The sequence below is a fragment of the Lissotriton vulgaris genome, chromosome 9 (assembly GCF_964263255.1).
Source record: "Lissotriton vulgaris chromosome 9, aLisVul1.2, whole genome shotgun sequence".
Taxonomy (NCBI): domain Eukaryota; kingdom Metazoa; phylum Chordata; class Amphibia; order Caudata; family Salamandridae; genus Lissotriton; species Lissotriton vulgaris.
Window position 1 is genome coordinate 1,068,462,256 of NC_141697.1, and position 24,250 is coordinate 1,068,486,505.

The 24,250-nt window shown below is 42.0% G+C and overlaps 1 protein-coding gene across 1 annotated transcript in view; it reads left to right on the forward strand.

The window, feature by feature from the left end:
* The first annotated feature begins 7,243 nt into the window (after positions 1-7,243).
* The window catches only part of SUCLG2 (succinate-CoA ligase GDP-forming subunit beta), a 420,935-nt gene continuing 403,928 nt past the window's right edge, over positions 7,244-24,250 (forward strand). The window contains exon 1 of the mRNA XM_086939039.1: positions 7,244-7,555. Within this exon, the coding sequence (XP_086795165.1) occupies positions 7,475-7,555 (81 nt within the window). The 5' untranslated portion in view covers positions 7,244-7,474. The remainder of the gene's footprint in view (positions 7,556-24,250) is intronic.

A 24,250-nucleotide genomic window follows, 5' to 3' on the forward strand; every position in this document is an offset into this window, starting at 1 on the left:
ACTGAGAGCGAGTTTCAGGAAGTGCAGAAAACATGGGAAGTGCAGCAGCTCAAGTGGGTCCTGGTATAGGAGTTGTGGGAAGGATATCCACAGGAATGGGGGAACAGGAGTGACCACCTTGGAAGCTATAGAACAGTACGGAGCTAGCGCTGCTTCACAGTTGCCGGAAGCTCTCACAGTTTCGTTTACCATTGGTCTTGTTGTTCCTGTATATGTCCTGAGCTTAGTGGGAAGCCTTATTCAGAGTCAGCCCGTAATGGCTGAAGGGACTGTATTGGGAAGAACAGGGAGTATGAATGGGAATTGTCCATCTTTTGATGCATGTGGAATCTAGTATCCCTTTAGCGGCTACTGCCGATCCTTCTGGAGTAATCAATGGCTCCAGCACAATACGATCTATACCCATGACACGCACTTGTTCAGACTTATGAATGTGGGAAACCCCAGTGAGAGGACCAATTGGTGGAGCTTTAGAAGCAAGTACATGTCAGGGAGCCTCTGGAAATCAACATGTCTTAGATGTTGCAGACCTGGAATCCTTGTTCAGAGACCACAATAACAGCAAGGAGGGTCAGAGTAGTGCATCGAGTCAGGGTACCATCAAAGCTGTGTTGAAGATGAAACAATTTGATGTGGTGAGGCTGAAGGCTGAGGTAGACAATATCATCAGTACAAATCTACCTTTGGACCGGATAGAAACCTATGAGCCAGATGACCTGTTGTTTGAAGTGAAGGATGTCACCCGCAGGGCAAGAAGAGCGAATGAGAAGTTGGCAGAGTTAGCTCAGAGGTATGGAGTAGATTTGTCTCAAACAAAAATGTTACAGGGAAATCATAGGCTTAACTGCAGTGACCAGGAGCAGGAGGAAAAGAGAGTAACAGGATTGAAGACACATATCCGAAGGTTGGTCGTAGGAATAAGGGCTTGGAGTATGCTGGATAAGTGGGAAGAGAGGTGGTCAAAGAAGAATAATGGACAAAGGCAACAAGAGAGACACCACCACTGGGAAGGGGAGTGCAGGGAGTAGAGGTATATCCATTACGGGACGGGCCTAGTGGAGGGCATATGCATGTTCCCTGGAGTGAGGTGACCTGCTGCATTCACAAACAACTTCCCAAGGCTCGGGGAGAAGCCTGCTGAGTGGTATAAGCAAGTCAATCACTTTGTTAAGATCTCGAAAGTGTTGTGGATTGACTTAAATACCTTGTTCGAAATTGTGGTGCCTAGTATTCTGTGGTCTGCTTGTAAAATCAGTGGACTGCTGCTGAGCCAGAGAGGGATTCAGTATCTCATGGTCCTTCGCATTTGGTTATGAAAAAGTAAGATCAGGTGATCACATGGTTGCAGTCCAAAATAGTCCCTCAAGACATTGATTGGGGTAAGATAGATTGAACGGCCCAAGAATCTAAAGAGTATATGCATGCCTATTACGGAAGACTATTGCAAGCCTTTAAGCAGTACAGTGGGTTAGACACACTCGGCCCTAAAGACATGGAACAATTCTTATCTAAATTTGTGACTGGATTGAGGTCAGCTTCATGATCCAACAACACTTACTCCGCTGGCAGAATAAGTCAGTGGAACAAATTCTATGGTATGCCAGGTACTTCAGTGATGAGGTCGATTCCATGCATAGGAGGATAAAGGAGAAGTTGATGCTGGTTCAAATGCAAAATGCACAGAAGGGAGAGCAGGTACAAGCAACAGGGGGAACAGCAGTTCATAGTCAAGGGAATTTTCCAGGAGGTGTAAAAGTTACATCAGTGGCAGGACCGACAGCACAGGGAAAGGGAAGAGGTATCCCCACAGATCCTACGACAGGGATAGATGTGACCCTGAAAAAGACCACTGCTTGTCTTTTTTTTCATAAGATTGGGCATTGGAAGAGCGAGTGTCATCTAAATCCTGCGAATCAAGTGTCGGAAGGAGAACTTGTGCAAGTGACAGATGTGGTGAATCATGTGTCTAGGCCGAGATCTCTTAATGCTGTAGGGAATTAGAAACAGTTAAGACAAGTCCCCCAACCTCCGAGGGTCTCCCAGGGCAATCAAACGTATCATTGGATGCCCCTAATGGAAGCGCTGGATGGATTTGAACAGGACCCATCCTTATTACAGTGCCTGAGGGGGAGGAAGACTGTACACTTGGTGCAGTCTTAGAGGTAGACCAGAGTGGACCATATGTAGAGGCAGGTGTAGATGGTCATCCCATTATGTTCTTGATTGATACTGGTGCTACCCATTTTACTGTGAGATCTGCAGTAGTCCCAAACCAGCCCCTCTCACGAAAATGTATCCAAGTTCTAGGAGTTTCTAACAAAAGAATGACAAATCTTTTCACAGAAGAGTTGTTGGTGAAAATCGGAACCTTTCAGGATCATCATCAGTTTGCGGTGTGTGATTCGAGTCCAGTCTGTTTAATAGGGTGTGACCTTTGTGTAAACTGAATTCTACCATCTATTGTACGTCAAAGGTAATCTAATTGCAGACTAATGATGAAGACATTGCTTTCAATTTGGCATATCAAAGCCATTATACAGCTATGTTTCCGTTTCTGACAGTGGAAGACATGCCGCTGGACCTGGGACACACTGTCTTTTCAGTGGTACAGGACTTCTCAGGGGAGGAAATCGGACTGATTCGATGAGTCGAGTCAGTCCACATACAGATTAAGCCTGACGCAGAATTTCCGAGAACACCTCAGTACAACCTGTCCCCAGAGGCGGTGGCAGGGATTACACCTGTAATTGAGTCCATGATTGCGCAGGGCATTCTAAAGGAGATCATAGGAAGCACATATCAGCCCCTAGATGCATGGAAGGAGTTGTCACTCTTTAAGGAGTTCCAGGGAGCTAAGTGCTGCGTATACTTATCTTCTTCATGTTTTGGCATGTGCACGTGATGTCACGGAAATCGCATTTTATTTGTAGGAATGCATTATAACCGCACGTGTAGAGCGCACCCGCATATAATTTATTGTCGTATTAATTTGAAGTGTTAGAAGTTTAAAAATATTAACTTAAAATGTGTGCTTAGGTCATTCAAAAGTAACATGGAGAATAAACACAGAAAGTGAATGCAACCAGCAGAAAACATTAAAGTGAAGAAATCATGTTGTGAAACTAACAATTATTCATGTACTATACATGTTTATTAATCGTGTGATTTTAATGTAGGTAAATGCATTTAATTGATTGTTCCTTATTTTCCTACGCAAATTTATGAAGCTCATATGCTGGTTTCTTATGTTAGTTGAATTTTGAAGGCCTGAAATGCATTTCCCTGGAAACTCTTGCTTTAAAAATATTAGCGGAATTTCATGTGTGCTGTGGAATTTGTTCTTTGTCACGATTTGTGTTGGAGGTGGAAGAAGCGCTCCTGTTAGCTAGAATAATGTCTTTGTTTTTTAGTAAGGCAAGGAGAGAAGAAGTTACATCGTAACATCGATCAAAGGAGGCTGTTGTGCTTCACACAGGAGAAGGCCTGGGAACCAAGCACAACTTGTTGCAAAACAAGAACACTGTAATCTAATGAAAAACTACTTTTAGGATTGTAGCCAGAGCAGATGGCATGACCCGCAAATCTTCTTGGGAAACACACCTGAAATAATGTGATATTCGACGGAGGGAGAGTGGCCACTTTTTCCATTGCTTTCGGAGAGAGAGCATCTTAGAGCAAGCTCTGTCTCTGTAGCGTTATGCTACATGACCCATGGATGGTGGAGAGACTTCTTAGGAAGACTCAACATACTGACACCTTTTTTTCATCCATTTTCTAAAGATGTCTAAGTAGGGATGCAATCTTAGTGATAGAGTAGGGATAGATTAATGCTTTATACTCATTAACCCCCCGATGCAGGGAATCGTGGACTCATGCTTTTTGATCCTTTGCATCCTGCTTCTTGAATTAATTGTTTTGTTTATGTTACATCGTCAAAATTGGATACGCAGATTTGAATTTATGCTGATTCTGATGTACTTATGCACCCTCATCTTGAGGTGTTTTTATGTTCAGTTATTTTTGGTTTTGTGATAAATTAACTAAACTTACATGGATGTCTATGGTTACTATGTGTTCAAAAAAAATGTTGTTTAATTGATTGGCACTAATAACGAATTTTCTCCCCTCGACGCTTCCATGCTGAAAAAAAGAACCCTCAAACTATGATTCTAGAATAGGTCCAGAACTTGTTGGGCCGGCCCTACCACACGCATACCTGTTTTTTTTCCTTTTCATCCAGGATGTGCATTTCTGACAGAGAGCTGTATCTCTGAACATTGCTTGACATTTGCTTAGGAGAACTATGAACTAAAGACAGAGTGTCTGACTGAAACTTGATTGGTCAAAGGGTGAAGTGAGAGGTATAACTTCCCCATCTCTAGACTGTTTTTGTTATCTAGAAGTAAGGCTCATTAGCTCATTGTTTGTCTCATCCATGTGTGCAACAGTCTCCTTTGGCATGTAAGCAAGTGTGTACAGTTGATCCAGCGGCCCTACAGAAATTCTGTCTCAACAACACTACCCAACACCAAAATACTCACCATTAATCATAAACTCTTCACAAGGCCCATAAATGACTGAGACAAGTATTGGCCAACTGAATCATGTGACTTAATTAATCGGAACTATTCACAAACTATTTACACTTTATATACAACTGCAGTTTGTCATCATCATATTTATAAAATAATAACAGAAACATTTAATTAAGTCACCTATGTAATGGATTAACTGATGGTAACTAGACTCAGAATAAACAAGACCAGCTTGTCATTTCAAAATCTATTTTATTAATTTTATTTTCAAATAAAGAGCATTTTAGTAAAGATAAACTTTATTAGCATTTTCAAACCATCTTTTAATTTATTAAGTAAGGCACATTAGACTGTCATTTTTAAAACGGATCAGCATGTAAAGTACTAAAGCTGAAAAAGGTCTCATTCCCTAAATTCTATTTCCCTATCTAACTTATTTAAAACCTAAAAGAAAAGTCATTAGTTCTGCTTATCCTTAAGTGAGTCAAAAGTCCAACAGCATCTCACGCCCTTCAGGTTTCAGGAACGAGCCAGCCAGCTTCTCCCAAGGGGCCAAGTTTTATACCTTTTCTCTATCGTAAACTAATTAAAAGAATACTTTTTATGTGGCATTCAGCGCTTTCATTGGCTGACAGCCGTCAGTCCACATGAGATCATTGCCTTTTTGAACCAAAATCGTGCCATTCTAAAACGTCTTTGTCCATTGTCTACAAGCGACATTAGCTTCCGAGGTGTTTTGCAACAACTTATTAAATAACAGTTCGCTGCTTCCTCAGCTTGGCAATTCCGTCGGTTCCTGTCCTTGGAAATTATTCAACACGGAGCACATCTTGCACAGTTCATCTTATTTGTTTACTGATGATTATGAATGTGACAAACTTTTCATTCTTTTGCTGTGCTCGGCTCATCACGACAGGATTCCAAACATCCATTTAAAAGCTAGGCCTCAGGCCTCTTTTCAAGAACTAGTATGCAAAGAAACACAACACATTAATTAATTTAAGTAATGAAAGTCATTCTGTTACCCACCCCCTCTACTAATGTTAACCCATTAGTTTATGTTATCTAGCTTTAAGCACAATTAAGCAGCGATTATAAAGACCTTCTTCACATGAGCCTCAGGATTCTCCACGAGCCTTTGCCACATAAAAGACACAACATAGACAAAACCACATCTAAAAATAAGCACATGCCATTATTTAAACAGCCGCACTTAATGTTTGACAACACAAATAGACAAAGTTAGTTTATTATTTTGTAACGTACTTGCATGTGCAGCAAAAAGCACATAATGTTAAACCCACATGTTCGTGAATGCATTTTAAAACTAGGTTGATTAATACAAAAATGTGCAAAAACTCATTAATATAATTATTTAATTATGGAAGTTTAACTTTGCGAGTGTAAACGTATTTAATTTCTAAATCTCGCTTCATCACAGTGAATGTGGCAGATGAGTGTGGGTCGAAGAGGATGCGCGTAAGAGCACCCTCCTTATACTGTTCCCCCTATCTCCCTAGCTTTCTACTGACTACAGTTCACACCAGTGAAGTTGTCTCTTCTCACAAGCTGATCCGTGAGATGTATCCAGGTGACACAGCAAGGGAGATCAATCCTCACTGCCGAGAGCCAGTAGGCTGTTGTTTCTTTGTCCCCCCCCCCCCATACACACACTTGGGTGCGCTTCCTGAGGGTGCGCATCCTGAAGAGCAGTGAATCTGTTCTTCTGGTGGTACATTGAGGGGAGTGGTCGGACTGTCTTCACACCATCATCCCCACTGGCTGGATTTAACAGGTTAGTCCTTATAATAAACAGTTTTCTAACGGACTATGACAGGATTAAACTTTTTGGAAATTGAAGAGACTTAATCATGTTTGGTCTATGATTTACATAGCAAACATTTTCAGGGCTTGAAACGTGCATGGGCTCTAAGATCTGAGCAAGATGCTTGGCTTGGCTTTCCATGTTAATTTGTTGGCTTGCCCACCTCTACCTGTTTACCTGAAATGTTAATGCTTTGTTTTTAAATATTTGTGCATGAGGGCACATATGCCAACATTTTTTAAGGGGAAATGAGAAATGAAAAGAAAAAAAAAATGGGAGAACGTATTTTTTTCTTTGACTTCTATTGAAGGAAATGCAATTTAGAGGCAGCCAAAAGAAAATAATTTTTGGCTTTAAACATCGGGAGTCTCCCGGCTGGCTCGGGTCTATTTACATGTATTATGAGAGAGAGTACCAGACATAACCCACACTAAAGCTTCCCTCGAAGGAAGTTCCAACGGGACCTCGAACTAAGATAGGTTTGAGCCTGCTCGTGCTTTCAAAAACTCGCCCACCTCTAATATAAATATATATCCTCATGTTTTCACTGTAGTCCTTCAAAAATCACGGGTATGGGCAGTGAATACAACTAGTCCTATTTTTCTGTCAATGAATGACCTTCCCTATTATTTGGCCTGAAAATCTGTTCCCTTCACTCGTCATGGGTCCGGTTCTACTACAGAACCTAAATAGAAAATAGAAACTGTAGTTCCTCGTGAGACTGGCTTTATTTTTGAAGCCTAAGTTAATATTTGTTTTCAATTAGGTGCACGGTACGAGGCTGCAGCGCAGGCTCCGTCCACCATAGGCAGATTTGGAACTTTAATACTTTCGGCCGTTTAATTAACTTTATTAACTGTAGCCCTTTATGCGAGCCAAAACTAAAAAAACAATAGTTTAAAACGAAATGCAGTCAACACAGCCTTGCTCGAGCTGCTTCTGCAAAAGGCAATTCTAACTCAGGACCTCAACGACAAAGAGTGAATGGATCCTCGAAGCACCAGTCCAGCCCTCCAGCGCTCCGCCTCCAGTCCCCAGGCACGTCTCGCACGCCACGTTCTCGCTGCTCGAGCTGTCTGTTCTGACATTTGGCATAGCTCACTTCCGGTTGAAGATGGCGACTTCCATGGCAGGTCAGGCAGGAAAAGTTGCCCGTAACTTAGCAGCAAGGAGGTGTTTTTTGAGCAGTAACCAGGTAAGAAAAAGCTCCGTCTGAGTAGACCGTGCAAGCTCAGCTCCCGACCGAGCCAAGACAATGTCTTGAATATTGCGAGCACCAGAGCCCAGCTTGCACACACTGTGTCCTTAAGAGCTCAGCTTGCGGGATGTACACGTACAAAAAGTGTGCGCGCGTGGGATCTTTTGCCCTGGTACCTTCTGTGCACATTTGTGATTGTCTGACGGCGTGCCTTTCACTCTGTAGACGTTGTGTATGCATTTTCTGCGATTCTGTGTTAAACTGCATCCCATATCAGTGAGTTCGTGTTCTTAATGTATAGATCGTAGCTCTGCAAATGCGAGTTTGTCACCCTGCTGGCACTCTTGTTTTTGACCAGACTGCTCAGTAAAGGGTTTTTGATGCACCAGCCCCAGGATGTGTGACCTAACTGTGCCAAGTGTGTGTGTGTGTAAGCCATCTGTCTTAATAATGTGTGTGATCTTGTGTGCCTGAGTGTACCAGATAACCCCAGTGTGTCTCTGAGAGCTACTCAGCTGTACATGTAAATGCGACCTGACAGTTATATTGGTCCAGACACCTCTAAAGGCATTTGTTTCAAATGCACGAGTGCCTAGCTGTTGCAATATTCTCATGTTGAGCCGTATACACCTAGTGTTTCTGCCGTCATACAACACGTACATGGTCTCTGGCGAAAACCCGTTCCTACTGTCCCTGTGAGATCCAAGTATCTAGTTATGGATCGAAACGTCGTCGACATTTTAAAAGGCTTGCACTTTAAACTGATTTGGTAAAACTAGTGCAAAAGCTGTTGACTTAAAAAGCTTGCCCAGATTATTTGTATTGACGAAAAGCTTTTCCTTTTTTTGCCTGAAAAATGTGTGTTCATTTGTGAATGTCTTTTGTTTGTTCTTGTAGGATACAGAACTGTGTCCCAATCGATCACTTTGTGTTTGATCACTACTTATTGCCTTGATCCATTAAATCAATTGTCCGGCTGGATATCATTAATACAATATTGTACTGATGCTGGTCTATATTTATTGTTAATTGAATTGTATTGCTTTTCATAACTAGTTGATACCCCGGGTCCTTCCTACCTTGCAGGTTCCCTTGTTTACACTAATCGAATGGAAGGCAGACATGGTGCACCTGCTGCTGAATGTATCCTGGTGTCAACAAATTAAACCAGGACAAATTCAGAATATTTCACTGGGGCCAGCCTGGATCACTGATTCAGATAGTTCCTGGATCTGTCTGGATTCCCCTCATTGCCTGCACTGAATGAAGTTGTATGTTTCGGCTAGTTCAGCACGTGGTAATCAATTAGGTGAAGTCATTTTTGGAGATATGTTAAGGTTTATTTTGTCGCGAGGGTGACTATTGTAATTGATTAATGGAATTTGGTCTACTGGGAGTGTGAAGTTGAATCAGAGGAGGCAGATGCCCTCTGTGGGAGTTGGGATATATGAAATGGGTACATCCCTTTTTAAGACCCAGCTTGACAGTGCAGCTGTAGCCAGACAATCACGTGTGCAGCACTAGAGAGAGGCTTTGACTCTTCCCATCTGTTGGAACCTAGGAGTACTTGTGATTGGACAGAAGTTAGGTGATTCCACAAAAAAGTGCTTGCACTCTACACAGCTGTGATCATTTTGTTTATCTAGCCACGTAAGCTTAAACTTTCCTGGCACACACATGACATTGTAATGCAGCTACAGTCTCTTAGATCACTAGATAATTAATGTAATTTTACCCAGCAGCAGCAGCAGCACAGATGAGAGTAGGGCAGTTATTATCTACATGGACCTTTAGGTCTCCTTGACAGTGCAACTGTCACCTGACCTTTTAAACTACACAAATATTATACAGCTCTTTGCTTCCAAACACATACATATCTATTCCAAATGCATTTACTTGTAATACTTTACATTACCATTCAATATTACTTTAAAGCCAAACCTTTTGGCATTGCCTAAGCTTGTTTAGCATAATGCTATCAGCTGCAGCTTATATAGGTCTATCTTATTACCTGAAGTCGCCACTCAGTGGAATGTTGTCTGTAGATTGTTGGCACTCTTTAGGTTGTGCCATAATCACCACTGTGCCATTCCTGTGGACAAGGCCCCTGTGTTTTATACATTTTGCTAGGTTGAGTAGATTTTCAGAACATAAAACCGGGACGGACACAGATAGAGAAATAGAACTAAATGTCCGATTAGGGCTCAGGGCATTATATTTCTGTGAGGAGTTCCAGTGTCCGTCTGCTGGTGGGTCTGGCCTTGAGGTAAGGGCTCTGCAGCCCTGATTCACACCTCGGTAAATCCTTCGTTGCTGCTTGAGACAGGCAGCACAACAGGAGAGTCTAAAGGACTTGTGTCCGCGGTTTCTAAGAGGGCGTTTTGAAAAGTGAAACTGAACAGCCCTGTGATAAATGTGCAAGCTCAGCAGAACCTCCGTTAAAAACCGAGGCATATATTGCTTTAGGAGAAAATGTCGGGACACTGGGACTGTCCGGGCAAATCTGGGACGTCTGGTCACCCGATATTTTGCCATGTTTTAGAGAAAACTGTTAATCATTTACTGTGCGCGCTTTATGGAGTCCTTGCTGTTGTAAAATGACTTTTTGTACTTTGACCTCTGTAAATTCACCTGCCATTGCAGGAACGTCCCTTTTCTGGTTTGAACCTGTTCATCACCAGTTAGACAAGCTGTTGTTTGTAGGCAAAGTGACCTTTGTTCTTAATGACATTGTCACAGAAGGTGGAATTCCGTGTTTTTAAGTTAAGTGCTGATTAACAAATTCTGTATAATAATCACAATCGTCACCTCTTCTGATTCCTACGAGCAGTTGTGTTTTACTGAATGAGTTACATTACCAATCTTTCACAGTTTAGGGGCATTAGGTTTACTTTTTGTGAGCAGACACGTTCTAGATTACCCATGGAAGTGCAGGCCTCGAAACCAGTCCTATATTCCAATAGGTCGAACTGGAAACAAATTGAAAGCATTATTTATTTGACACGTTTTATTTATTTGAAAGGTTTTATGTAGCGCTGGCTGGACCCGGAGGTATCAGAGCGCTTTACATGAGAAGAAGCAGTCAAGAAAAGCAATTGTTCAGGGTAAAAAAATAAAACGAGTAAGTACATATACAATTAAGTTAAAAAGGGGCAATACGCTTTTGACATGAGTAGAAGCAATGAAGGAAATCAAGTATTCGGGGTAATCAAAGCAAGCGAGTACCTATCCCATTAAGCTAAGGGGGACAACATCTGGGTAATTGACAAGTTGTATAAGACTGAAAATAAGATGGTGGAACAAATCAGGGCAGAGAGGAGAGAATCAACAGGGAAGAACAAATTGTTGGGTAGGGGGTAAGGGAAGGAGAAGGGTATGTGACAAGCAAAAGTGGGTAGGCTAAGGGTAGACAGGAATAAAATGTAAAAAAGGAGGGTGAAGAGAGGACTGGGAAGAACAGAAAGATAACCAGTGTAGAGGAAACAGAAAGCAAGGTTTTAGGAGTGATTTATGGACCCCAAAATTTGTCGTGGAGGTGATGTTTTAGGTATTTTTAAAGCTGAGGTTGGATGGGTTTCAGCTCAGGTCCCTTGGGAGATCATTCCAGATGTTCGGGGCATTTCCAGAGAAGGAGCAAGATTGGATGTTTTTCTTTTTGAGTAGCGAGGGACTTGGAGGAGAGCATTGGTGCTTCTTGTCAGTCTGGAGCAGCCCACTTTATTGAGTCTGTTAGTTGGGTATAGCGAGGATTGTTGGTGAAAAGCTCTGTGTGTGGCAGTCTTATAAAATCATCTACCTTCAATGGGTAGCCAGTTTAAGGATTTAAGGGCCGGTGTGATGTGGTCAAACCGTTTAAAGTCAGTGATGAGCCTGGCAGCCAAGGTTAGCACAGCTCTAAGGGGGGTTAGGTGTACTTTAAGGGTTCTGATGAGGATAGCGTTGCCGTAGTCCAGTTTAGAGAGGACTAGAAAATTGGATAACCCATTTGAAATCGTCTGGAGGAAGGAAGGGTTTGATTTTCTTAAGGTGCCGGAGTTTAAAGAGTGCTCCTTTGGCCGAGATTTTTATGTGGTCTTTGAGAGACATATTTTTATCAAGAGTGGACCTAGGGATTTCGCCGAGTCTGACAGGGGGAGCCGACAATTTAGGGCATGCTGGTCCGTGATCCAGACTTGGATTTGGAGACAGTTGTTTTTGGGAGAGAAAATAATTATTTCAGTTTTATTGGTGTTTGAGATGGTTGGAGTAGAACCAGGATTGGATTTTGCTCCGTATATTGTTTAAATGAAGTGCATCGGAATGAGATTTAATCTAGTAGAGTTGGGTGTCATCAGCATAGAGGTGGTAGTTAATTTCAGCTTGTTTCAAAATGAGGGTAAGGGGTTCCATTAAGAGGTTAAAGAGAGTGGGGGGGAGAACTGAGCCCTGGGGGACACCTAGGGAGACAGGGGAAGGATTGGAAAGGCAGGCGTTGATTTTTATTTGTTGTGTTCTGTGGTGGAGGAAAGAGGAGAACCGTTTGAGGCCAGACCCATTAAGGCCAAAGCTAGCTTTAAGCGAGTTAAGTAAGGAAGAATGGTTGACAGTATCGAAAGCAGCAGAGAGGTCAAGGAGAATAAGCAGGCAAGTTTCTCCATTGTCTAGGGAGCTGCGGATATCATCCACAATGTTCACCATGGCGGATTCTGTACTGCGGCCTTTCCTGAAACCGGACTGAAAGGAGTCAAGTAAGTTGAAAATACTTTTGTGATTGTCAAGTTGAAGTAATGCACATTTTTCAAGGGCTTTGGCATGGAGTGAGAGGTTAGAGATGGGGCGGAGATTGTTAGGATCATTGGGGCCAGCAGAAGGTTTTTAAGAATGGGAGTGATTTGTCAGAGATGAAGGGAGTCGGGCACACAACTAGTGGTAAGGGAGGTGTTGATGATTTTAGTCCAACAAGGGGCAATGATGTGGTTTAGATTATGAACTAGGTTAGAAGGGAGTTGTTCTTTGGTGTGCGAGGTTAGCTTTAGTTTACCAATGATGTTAAAGACTTCAAGCTCGTTCATAGGACGAAAATCATACCAGGTGGCATTATTTTTCAGTTGTAAGTTGGAAAGGAGGACATCAGGCAAAGTTGGGTTGGGTAGGTGAGAGGGAGGATTTGGCGCTAGAGACGGAACAGAACAAGGGAGTGTGTTAATGGTAACGCCTAAGGCATATTGTAGGCTGGGTAAGGCTGATCAATTTTATCAGGGAGGAAGTAGGCAATTTCTTCAAATTTTTCAGTTGAGGCTGTCGGCAGATAACGTTTGTTTTCTGATAATGTTAAACAACTCCCTGGGCCTGTTTTTAGCATGATCAAGTGGAGCTCAAAAGAAAGATGCCTTTTCATTGAAAATGTGCTTTTTATAAGTAGATCGAGCAGCTCTGAGGAGGGCCTGATAGAGCGCGCAGGTCACCCGACTATAATTTTACCATACTTACCTGGGCCCATAATCATTAACTCATTTACTTAATCAGGAAAAACTTCGCTCTACTATCAGATATTTTTACCTATTAAGTCATATACCATTGACTTACCAATCTTTGTCACTGGTACCTGTAACCTATTGGATCAGGGAGTTAGTTTTAAAGATAGTTCGATAAACATTAGCATTTGCTTTCATATAATAACCACAGACTCTGGAAGGTTTAAACTCTTTATCTAAATTTCATAAATGGTCATGATCCAGAGATTAAAAACAAAAAGACTCTCAATAATGAAAATCAGAATTAATGTAGAATTATGCAAAAGATATATTATACTATTCATTTACGAATAAGGGAAGGTAAGAAAAGGGAACATGCTATATAATCAAACGATTTGAGCAGTCAATTTAAAGGGAGGTTAAGAAAAAAGGAACAAGCTGTGTAAAACGGTTTTATCATTCAACTATAGGGAAGGTAAGAAAAATGGAACACACTATAAAATCTAAAACAAATTGATCATTTACTAAAAGGAAGGGCAAGAAAAAAAAGGAACATGTTATTCAAGAATTTTCTTAAAAGATTTAACCATAGGGCGGGTAAGAAAAAGGAACATATATATATAATCAAAGCTTTCACGTATAGGGAGGGTAAAGAGAAGGAACAAGATACACGATGACAAACCCACACAGATTTATATTTACCTAAAATGGTGTGAAGACCAACCCTGGCCAAGGGTCCGTTTGAAAGACAGAAACCCCAAACGTTGCAGTTGCCAGCAGGTGCAGATCAGAATCAGGACAGGAAAACCAGATTTGGATCAGGACAGGACCACCAAAGGTTAAGACCAGCACCCGCAGTTCAGTTGCAAGGCCTGCGCTACTCCCTCTCTGCAACTAACAGCCCGAAGCCCGATTGGGTTATCAAATTCACCAACAAAGTGCTTCACCAGCACCTCAGCTTCCCGGAACCCCGATTGGGTTATCGAATCTTCTGACAGAGTGCTCCGCTGCCCTCTGCTCTTAGTCACCTATTGAGTGCGTTGGGTCAGTGACAGGTCAGCTATTCGTACAAGTCGGACAAATTAACTAACTAAGCCTACCCTAGTTATACTATTTTCCAGGTCAGTGTACCACCCCCAGTGTTGCAAGTGTAAGGATCCCCAATTTTGATTGGTCAAAGAGTGATGAGAGGTCCTCACACCACACCAAATTCTGATACCTCAGTGTTGAATATTAATTTTACATTCCCGCCCATCAATTTATTTTCACATGACATTATTATTCCACCTAACAATGAATGTTCTATTGGTAAATACATTGTATTAACATTGGTATTATTTGGTCTTCCTCTCGTGGGGTCATTAGTAGATCTTCCCAGGTGCAACTTGGCTGAGACTGTCCTTGGCTCAGATTCAATGACAAATGACTTCAGCTCCCTCTGGAGTTTTGACATTCTCAGATTGATTTTTCAAGATGGAGTGATAACACCTCCCAGGCCCAAAGATTACGATACATGAAAAGTAGAAGAGAAACAATTTTAGAACACAGAATAAATGAATACACTGTATACCATGCATCTCTACTCTATACCCATTATTTTATTTCTAACTATAGCATTAGGATTAGGCAAAACAAACAGCTTAGCAAAAGCAGCAGTGCAAGCTTCTTGCATGTGAAAACATAGAGCAGCCATATTAATACTAGTGCGCAGAAGCGACAGATTCCCTCCAAAGCAAAGAATACGTCATGTCACGTGAGTATGACAGACGCATGCGCAGTAGAAACCCTCGCGTATCAGCAGCCATCTTAGATGCAAGCGTATTACAGTTAGTAAAACACATAAGCAAGCTTCTCTCGGACACCCAAATGTTTATGTAAAATGTGATATTAGTAAAACAAACAGGTTGATTAATTCATTAACGTTATTCGAGGTTCATGAATACAAGCAAGTCGCTTCACGTGCGAATACTTTCTCCATCAGGCCAGATGGGAGGGTGAAGGGTGTTGTCTCAATTTTCTTTTTGAGAGTCTAAGTTGTCTTCTTTCATTGTTGAGTTCAGGATTGAACCATGATTTGTATTGGATTTTTCTTTGTTGCTTCAGTTTAAGAGGGGCGACTTGGTTAAGGACATCACTAATGGTCTTATTAAAGTGTTCAATGAGCTCATTAGCATTTTGGGAGAGAGGGGTGAGATGAAGTTGAGCTTGGAGTTTAGTCTCAAGTTCACGTGGGTGGACTTGTTTAAAGTTTCTGGTCTACTTCATGGGTTTTTATTAGCTGCTGGAGGGAGTAGGGCAGTGGTTGCTATCTTAAACAGAATAAGGTGATGGTCGGACCAGTCGGTGGGCATGATGTTGGAAAGTGAGGCTAAGTCATTGTTGGAGATGATAGCGTTGTGTGTGGCCCCTTTGTTATGGGTTGGTTTATGGCATAGTTGTTTAAGGTCATTTATCTCCAGAAGGTTGAGGAGGTGCATGACAGTGGGATCCACTGCATTAGTCCAGTGGATATTGAAGTCTCCTAAAAAGAGAAATTTCGAGGCAGCGAGGGAGGCGTGAGTGATAAGATCTGAAAATGTATCTGCGAAATGGAGAGGATCACCTGGAGGGTGGTAGCAGTTATGTAGTCTAATAGGAGGAGAGCCCTTGACAGTGAGTTCAACACCAAGGTATTCAAATGTCAAGTGCTCCTTAGTCTTTAAAAGGGAGAGTTTCAATGAATCTTTATAGATTATGGCTAGTCCACCCCTTTTCTGTTAAGCCTGTCCTGCCTATTGATTGAGTAACCGGGGGGAGTGAGTAGGTCAAGCATAGCTGTAGAGTGGTCATTGAGCCAGGTTTCGGTGAGGAAGGCGATGCCAATAACCTCGCTGAGGATGGTTTCTGATATTTTACTAGCATGGAGGACTGCCGATTTGCCGTTAACAAGCATACAAGAAAGGGGATTGTGGTTATCCTTAGCAGGAATGAGAGATTGGACAGTGGTGAGTTGAGCTGGGGGTCTAAGTGAAATGGGTGTAGAGGGGATTCTGTTGACGCACACAATGACTGAGATGCTGGAGTAAGGGGGGAGGATATCCGTTAACAGGGGCTTAGGTAGGTAGGAGTTACATAGGTTAATAAGGTCAGAAGTGGAGAGGCAGCTAACAGCACAGTGAGGGGAGTAGTCAGCCATTGGGTGTGTTAGGAAAAGTTATGGTCGTAAGAGTGACAGGCATCAGCATGTTTAGGATGGGTTCTGGGGTTTAGGGTGTTGATATCCCCTCTGAGTCTTGTTAGTTCAATGGTAATAGCAGACGTTTGTCTTCTATGCTGTTTAGTGCCTGTACTATAAGATTGAGGGGCGGCTCGTTGAGGAGGAGGAAGGGGATGAGGTGGGGTCCTTGTTGACAGAGGGAGGCAGTTTCACAAGGGGCGGGGGAGAAGGGCCATAGAAGGGGGTTTGAAGCATGTTCAGACTGTTGAAGAAAGGGTTCTGCGTAGAGAGAGACTGGTCAGTGGAAGAGTCAGGAATTGTTGTAGGAGAGAGCAAGAGAGAGTGAGGGTTACAGGGATCAATCACTTTTGTTTGAGTGAGAAGGATAATATTTGGAGAGGGAGGATTAGACGTAGAGGAGAGAACGGTAGGAGATACCGGGGGAGGGGGCCAGTGAGTAGGTGTAGGGTAAGAGGGAGGGACAGGGAGGCTAATCGGGGCTGATGGGGATCAGCCGCAAGAAGGAGTAGGAGTAGGAGCATAAGACCTATAGGACTGTGCTAAGGAAGTTTCAAGGGGAGGCATGCAAGTTGGGGAAGAGTTAGTGGGAGACTTTGGAAAGATGGAAGGGTCAGGAGGGAGTCGATCAATGGTAAGATGAGATGTCAGAGAATGAGACACAGCGGAGAGTGCTGAGGGTATCCCCAGCAGGGGTGAGAGAGTAGGTAGGGAGTTAAGGGGAGAGTCAGGTAAGGTGGTAGGGGTAGGAGGAGAGAGATCAATGTTAGGCATAGATGAGGGGACGAAGGTTTGGACAAAGAGGAGCGTGCAGGGGGAGTCCCGGGGAGGGGTAAGAGAATAGGATAAGACTCAAAGGGAGACTCAGAGAAGATGGTAGGGGGGGTAGACAAAGGTCTGATTAGGGGAAAGATGAAATGATCTTGAGGGATTAAGGAGTGACAGTCCTCCTCAGAGGTGTGGGTCCTCATAAGAAACGTTGAGTGAAGTTGCGAAGGGTAGGGGAAGGAGGGCCAGGGTGAAGGGAGATGATAAATGGGCTTCAGGCAGTTGGGTTACAGAAGGGTTAGGAGCTGGTTGGGAGAGTTGGTAGGACAAGGTACTGAAATGGTTGTCGATAATGCTGAGGTGGTATTCAGATTTTTGAATAAGAATGTTACAGGTTTTAAATATGGAAATGTCAATTTCACTGTAGTGTTGTTGATAGTTTGAATCCGTAGGGAATTTTGCATGATTTAGTGATAGGAAGATGGAGAAAGAAAGTGTTTTTCCATTTAGTAGGGCGTGTGGAGTAGATAATAAAGTTTGTTTTCATTGGAGAGAACAGGCTGTGGTAGAAAACCACGACCAGTGTTTCAGGGTGACGTATCAATAATTTATGTTGGACATTTTTCTTGGCGCTTTTGGAAAGATTAGACGGGTATAACATGATCTTTGAGTTGGGGCCATGTCTGGAGAGAGCAGGATCACAAGGCATGAGGGGGGTATTTGGGGAGAACATGGTCGGGAGCACAATAGTACAGGTGGAAAGGAAAATGGGAGGAGGATATAGAAATATAAGATAAGGGGGGTGAATTCTGGTGGGTTTCTTATTTGTTTCCAATGAAATGTTATTTACATTTTCAGTGGTTTTATGACTGTGCGAGCAATCCATTTTACTCTGCCACTTCAAATGTAGAAACTACAAATCTGCATCTCTTTCTTATATCTTACTAAAATATAATGAAAGTATTGTGTCTTTATGTAATCCATCTTGCAAGCTGAGGAAGAACAGTCACAGATTTGATGAGAGTTGACTACGCTTCCTAACCACTTAACCCCTTCGATGCTTATGACGAGCTCAGCTCGTCATCACCCACGGGTGTCGTGTGCTGATGACGAGCTGAGCTCGTCATGGTGCCACTAAAATGGCAATTTCCAGCACAGTGGGGGGGAATACGCCTAGCAGCCAAGTGGTTAAAGAGAGAGACCCATAAGGGTTGCACAGTGTTTCTTAAAGGTATCTTTGCCTATTTTGAAAGTGGTCTGGTGCTCAGCACTGACAAACCAAAAAAAGTGAACGTTGAAAAGAGTTCTTATTGGTGGTCCAGTTTTTCTATTCTTTACCAGTATAAACAAAAAAATCAGTTTGCGAGAAGTGCATCTGAGGGCTGGACAGGAATCGTCTTACAATTGATATCCACTGTGAGAATTGGAACTTGAAAACAGCAGTCTCCTTTCTGCCCCAGGACCCAAGTGTATATAAATTCTCTGTGACAACGATCAACAAAGCACGGACATGGAGGGTTATTTCCAGCTGTTGTCAAACAGCTGCCTCTAATGTGAAAATGTGCTGGTGGCCATTGGCATGCGCTTTGCACAATCAGTAAAGGTAGGTTCTGAATTACAGGTTATTATTACAAAGGATTTCTGTGCTCTCACTGCACATTTTGTCCCAGTGAGCACAAAACTACCCTCATTCATCCTTCTCTATTTCTATTTATTAGGGAATAGTTCTCTCTCCCAAAATGTCTGTCTTGTTGTTTAATAATAAGTGTGCACTTTTTAACCTTGCGCCTATGTGCACTTTGCACAGCTTTTTGTAGCTGCTGTGCCGCATGTGTTCCTCCTTATGTTGTCTCAGGTTAATCTAGAGGCATACTAAACCCTCTAACTTTAAAAAGAGTCTATTGGTTGAGGACGGGAGGCTTCTTCTATCCCATTTGAAACACTTATCAATAAGACACTCAGTCCTACACAGCAGCTGCACTACTATTAAAAATGCTGTAGGTGAAGGTGTGGTGATAGCCACCTCTAATTATAACTGCACTCTGTTCACAGAGGTGCACATACACAACTCCTGCGACAACCATGCTGGAGGTTCAAACTAAAAAGATGGAGGAGGCAACGCTGGAAACTGAATAGAGCAAACTTCCATTGAGCCAAGAGTGATTGATACTTGGAGATTACAGAATCCCACAGGTAGGGAGTACACCATTTATTCATCTCCCTATTACTCTTATTCACGCATTGACTATCTACTCACTTCTGGCAGCAGAATAGATCAAACTTCCATTGAGCCAAGAGTGATCTCTGACGACTCCTATATCAGCCTATCCATTTTTGACCTGACTCCTTCCAAAAGACAATCTTATGGAGATTCACCAATGAGGACTCAAACAGGCAAAGCATTGAGTGTTTGGTCCAGAACTACCTCACTGAAAATAAAATTGGAGACACCTCGGACCTCACGAGATGGGAGGCACTAAAAAGTACTCTAACTGGTGGGATCATCAAAATTAGGCCCTCCATCAACAGGGAGGCCAATAGCAATCTCCAAAAATTAGAAAAAGAGATATCAACACTAGAAGGGAAACACATTGCCTCTCTCCTAAATGAATTGGTGAAAAAGAAATATGAGTATAATAAATTACTGAGTAATAGAGCAGGGATTTGGAATACCAAACAAAAGAGCATTAGGCTCTGCCAATCCAACAAAGCTGGAAAGAGCTTAGCTTCATACTTAAAATTAAAAAAAAATATGATTAAGTCCCTATTAGACCCAAAGAGTGAAGCCCACTCTGATCCTGACAAAAGAGCGGAAATATTTAAGAACTTATACAGTACAGTAAAAACCATGACCTAAGCACTGCCATCGCTCGTGAATTTTTAAGCAACTGTAATCTACCGGCTCTCTCGTAACAGGACAAGGAAGTAATTAATGGCCAAAAAAAGCTAAAGAAATTGAGGATACGATAAAATCCCTCAAATTAGGGAAAGCTCCTGGCCCTGACGGGTTCAATGCAAAATTCTACAAGGCATTTGCTACTCCCTCCTCTAAACATGTTCAGCCAATTTAGTGAATCGGGCCAGATAATCGGTACACTAGCAGAAGCTATCATAGCGGTGCTACCCAAAGATGGAAGGACCCAACATTACCGAAGAATTACAGGCCTGTGTCCCTGATGAACATTGACTGCAAAATGTATCCTATGATACTTGCTAAGCGTCTTCAAAAATTCAAATCCAAGCTTATCCACCCATCACAAGTGGGATTTCTGAAAAACAGACTTTTGAGTGAAAATACACAGATTTTACGCCATGCCCTTGAGTAAGCCAAACTAACAAACTCCCCCACAGTGGCAATCACTTTAGACGCCTAAAAGGCTTTCGATAAAATAGATGGGTCCTATCTCAGCGACATTTGAAAAATGTACTCTGGGAGACAATTTTATTCGAATGGTGATGGCACTGTATTTTAACCCATCAGCCAGAGTAAGAGCAACTTCTTTTAACCTGGAGCAGGGAACTAGGCTGGGTGCCCACTCTCACCTCCCTTATTCCTACTAGCTATAGAACCATTCCTTTATCACTTACGGAACAACAATGACATCACAGGTATACGTTTCAACAACAATACGATTAAAATAACTCTGATGATGTATTAGTTATCTCCGAAAATGCTGAGTCTGTGATAACTTTAACGAAACTACACAATTGCCAAAGCTGAGAGACTGATTCTATACAACTCCATTATAAAAAAGCATACATGAAAAAATAGCATGGACGCTGGCTTTATAAATTGCACCTTTTTTGCTTTTAATTGTTCAAGAATTATTTTAGTTTTTTGTTATTTTTCTTTTGTGCACGGAAATACAAAAACATGAAAAAATATATATATACAATTATATACAAACATGTAACAAACAGTTAGGTATGTACAGTGATTCAGACAACCTCGCAAACAACACATTCATGGCCAACCATTCATCCTATGCCGCATTCATACTGGTCCCAGTGTCAAAGAAAACTTTTTGATGTAAACGAAAACTATCTCAGTTGTTGTGTTTTTACAGTTTTTACAGTTTGTTAATCCGTGTTTGGAAAGAAGTCAAAAAAAAAAAAAAGATCGTAGTGCATTGACAAATCAATTCCAGTGTTAATTCACACAGAAGACACTGGACCGGGTCGGTCGACGCGTTTCGAACCCTGTGAGTGCCAGGGTTCTCCTCAGGACCAAAAAGTAACTCTCTACTGTTGGGTCATGGCTCCAACCGTGAGTACAATCAGGGATGTTCCGATTTGGTGGAGCGGAGGGTACTGAGCTGCAGTGAGTGCTTGTTGCAAGTGGTTTCCTTGGACGAGTGGGATCCGTCCGTTTGATTGATTTGGGCGCCAAAAAACCGCGTGGCCGTGCTCCACGCCGGGACTACAAAGATTCAGACAGTTGTCCGCTCCTTCCCCTTCAACCGGTTGGAGTTTGCACTACGATCTTTTTTTTTTTACTTCTTTCCAAACCCGGATTAACAAACTGTAAAAACACAACAACTGAGATCGTTTTCGTTTACATCAAAAAGTTTTCTTTGACACTGGGACCAGTATGAATGTGGCATAGGATGAATGGTTGGCCATGAATGTGTTGTTTGCGAGGTTGTCTGAATCACTGTACATACCTAACTGTTTGTTACATGTTTGTATATAATTGTATATATATATTTTTTCATGTTTTTGTATTTCTGTGCACAAAAGAAAAATAACAAAAAACTAAAATAATTCTTGAACAATTAAAAGCAAAAATGGTGCAATTTATAAAGCCAGCGTCCATGCTATTTTTTCATGTATGCTTTTTTATAATGGAGTTGTATAGAATCAGTCTCTCAGCTTTGGCAATTGTGTAGTTTCGTTAAGGTTCATTTTGGCTCAGCCTGCTGAGTTTAGGAGTCAAAACCCTCCCTTGTTTTTTGAGTCTGTGATAACAGCCCTGATGTCCTCAATTGCTGACTGTTCCACAGTATCAGGGTCGTGGCTCAATAAGGACAAGACTAAGATAAAGTTGCTTAAAAATATCGGCAGCAAATAAATAATTGGCAATTCGGGCCTAACATGGCAACCAAATTGTATCAAATATCTAGGCTTGGACTTCACCAGAGACTTACTCACCACCCTACAGGTCAATGAGCATGCCCTTCTCATAAAAATCTCTACGCTACTAGACGGTTAGTCACCGAAATTTTCATCCTGGTGGTGAAGAGCAGAGACAATAAAAAATATGATCACGCCATTAGTTAACTATATGGCCAGTATGCTACCTATGACACTCTCTAATGAGTTCTTGTCTAAGATAGGCAAGATCTTCAACTCGTTCCTAAGGCAAGAGAACCAGAATTTCCATGAAAAAACTTCAACTATCCAAAGAAAAAGGGGGCTTGGGCCTTCCAAATTTTAGGGACTATCAAACGGCATACCTTTGCAAGCAAGGTGCCAACTGGCTGTTAACTGACCCTGGCTATATCCCAGTGTGGATGGACATAGAAAGAGCACTCATCAAAGGAATCCCTCTGTTCGCTATCCTAACCATGGATACCTCTACCATCCGGCATTCTAAATATATTATTAAAAATACGAAAAGAGCCCTACTACGACTGGACCCAATATCAGCGGTAAAGTTCAACAAATCCAACTTAGCTTCTCTATGGCACAACCTTTTCCTGAAGATAGATAAAGAAATTTTACTGTGGGAAAATTAGTCAAAAAATTGCATGAACCTAGAGAAAGAACTCTTTACATGGACACTTCCCTCTTCCTTTTCTGAACTTCCGTTACGGTTTGACCTGGACCCCTTAGATTTTTATAAATTCCTGAAACTAAAGGCACAGCTCATGTCACACTCAATACTACACTCCAGCCCTTCGATCCTCCCTAGAATATCCCATCTACTGAAAGCAGTCCACATGGTGTCTAAAATTTACAAACTACAGACCCCAAATCCACATAATTCACACCTGATCAATGTAGCAAAATGGGAAGCTGATCGGAACACTAGAAATATTCCCTTTGACTGGCGAAAGATACATAAAACTCCCTTTACAAACAAAATCTCTCCCGTATTATCCCAGACAAAACACATGCTAATTAATAGAACATATTGGACCCCGAAAGGATCTTCAAACTTAACCTCAGGCAGAGCCCTACATGCTGGAACTCTAAAGTACATGTCGGTTAACTAGCATGCTCTTCCACTGCCCCATTCTACAAACATATTGGGATAATATTTACAAGTGCATAAACAAAACATTTAACATTGTCCCTCCCAGGGAATTCTCTTACATCCTTCTGGGATTTTTAGACCCAACACTACCGTCTGAGACCGACCTCTACCTGTTGGACCTTATGCTCACACTAGCTTGCAAAATATTACTCATTAATTGGAAGAACTTCAAAGAAGTCTCCTTCAGAAAATGGCAGGAATGGCTGTCCTTTCTCAGAGGAGCGGATAATATTCCTCTCCACTCTTCTCCCTGGCTTCCTTCACATAGGAAGCTGTGGAAGTTCATTGATGCATTTTCATTCAAGTTTGATCCTCCTTGAATCAAACGACTCCTTGTGAAACCATCTCTTACCTTTTATTGTACCTATTGTTGACAACCACAACACAAACACCTGAAATAAGACATTCCCCCTTTTGATCGCTACCTCGTTTGTGAACCCTCTTGCCTACCCCCCACATGGGTATTGTCTCACACATGACGAAACTCCCGCTAGCCTCACTGTCCCGAAAATGATAAATGCGAATGTAATGTGGAGGTTTGGTGAGAATTACTTGTTTTGACATTAAGTCTGTACATAGGATTTGTGTCTGCTTACTATATTACAAGATTGGACGTTCCATCATGATATCCTTACACTACATCCTATGCAAACTTTTACGCCTTCAATTATGTGCTTAACATACAACCTTACGGTCAACCTACATAAAAATGTCAAAAACTAAAACTGTACATGATTAATCTGTTCACAATTCCTAATGCCACTTTAATTCGTAGCCGTTCTGCAATTCCTTTGCCCTTTGTTTTTCTCTCTATTTCTATTTATTTAGTTATTTATTTGTTATTATCATTTACTATCACTGTATGGACTTACCTGGTTCTTCTCTGCTCTACACCACGATCTTTAAGGAGGCCTTTGCTGGGAGCGGACCCTGCTTGTTGTTACCTGCCCTCGCTGCCCCATGTCTCCTCTCCTTCATAACCGCGGACCGCGCATTGC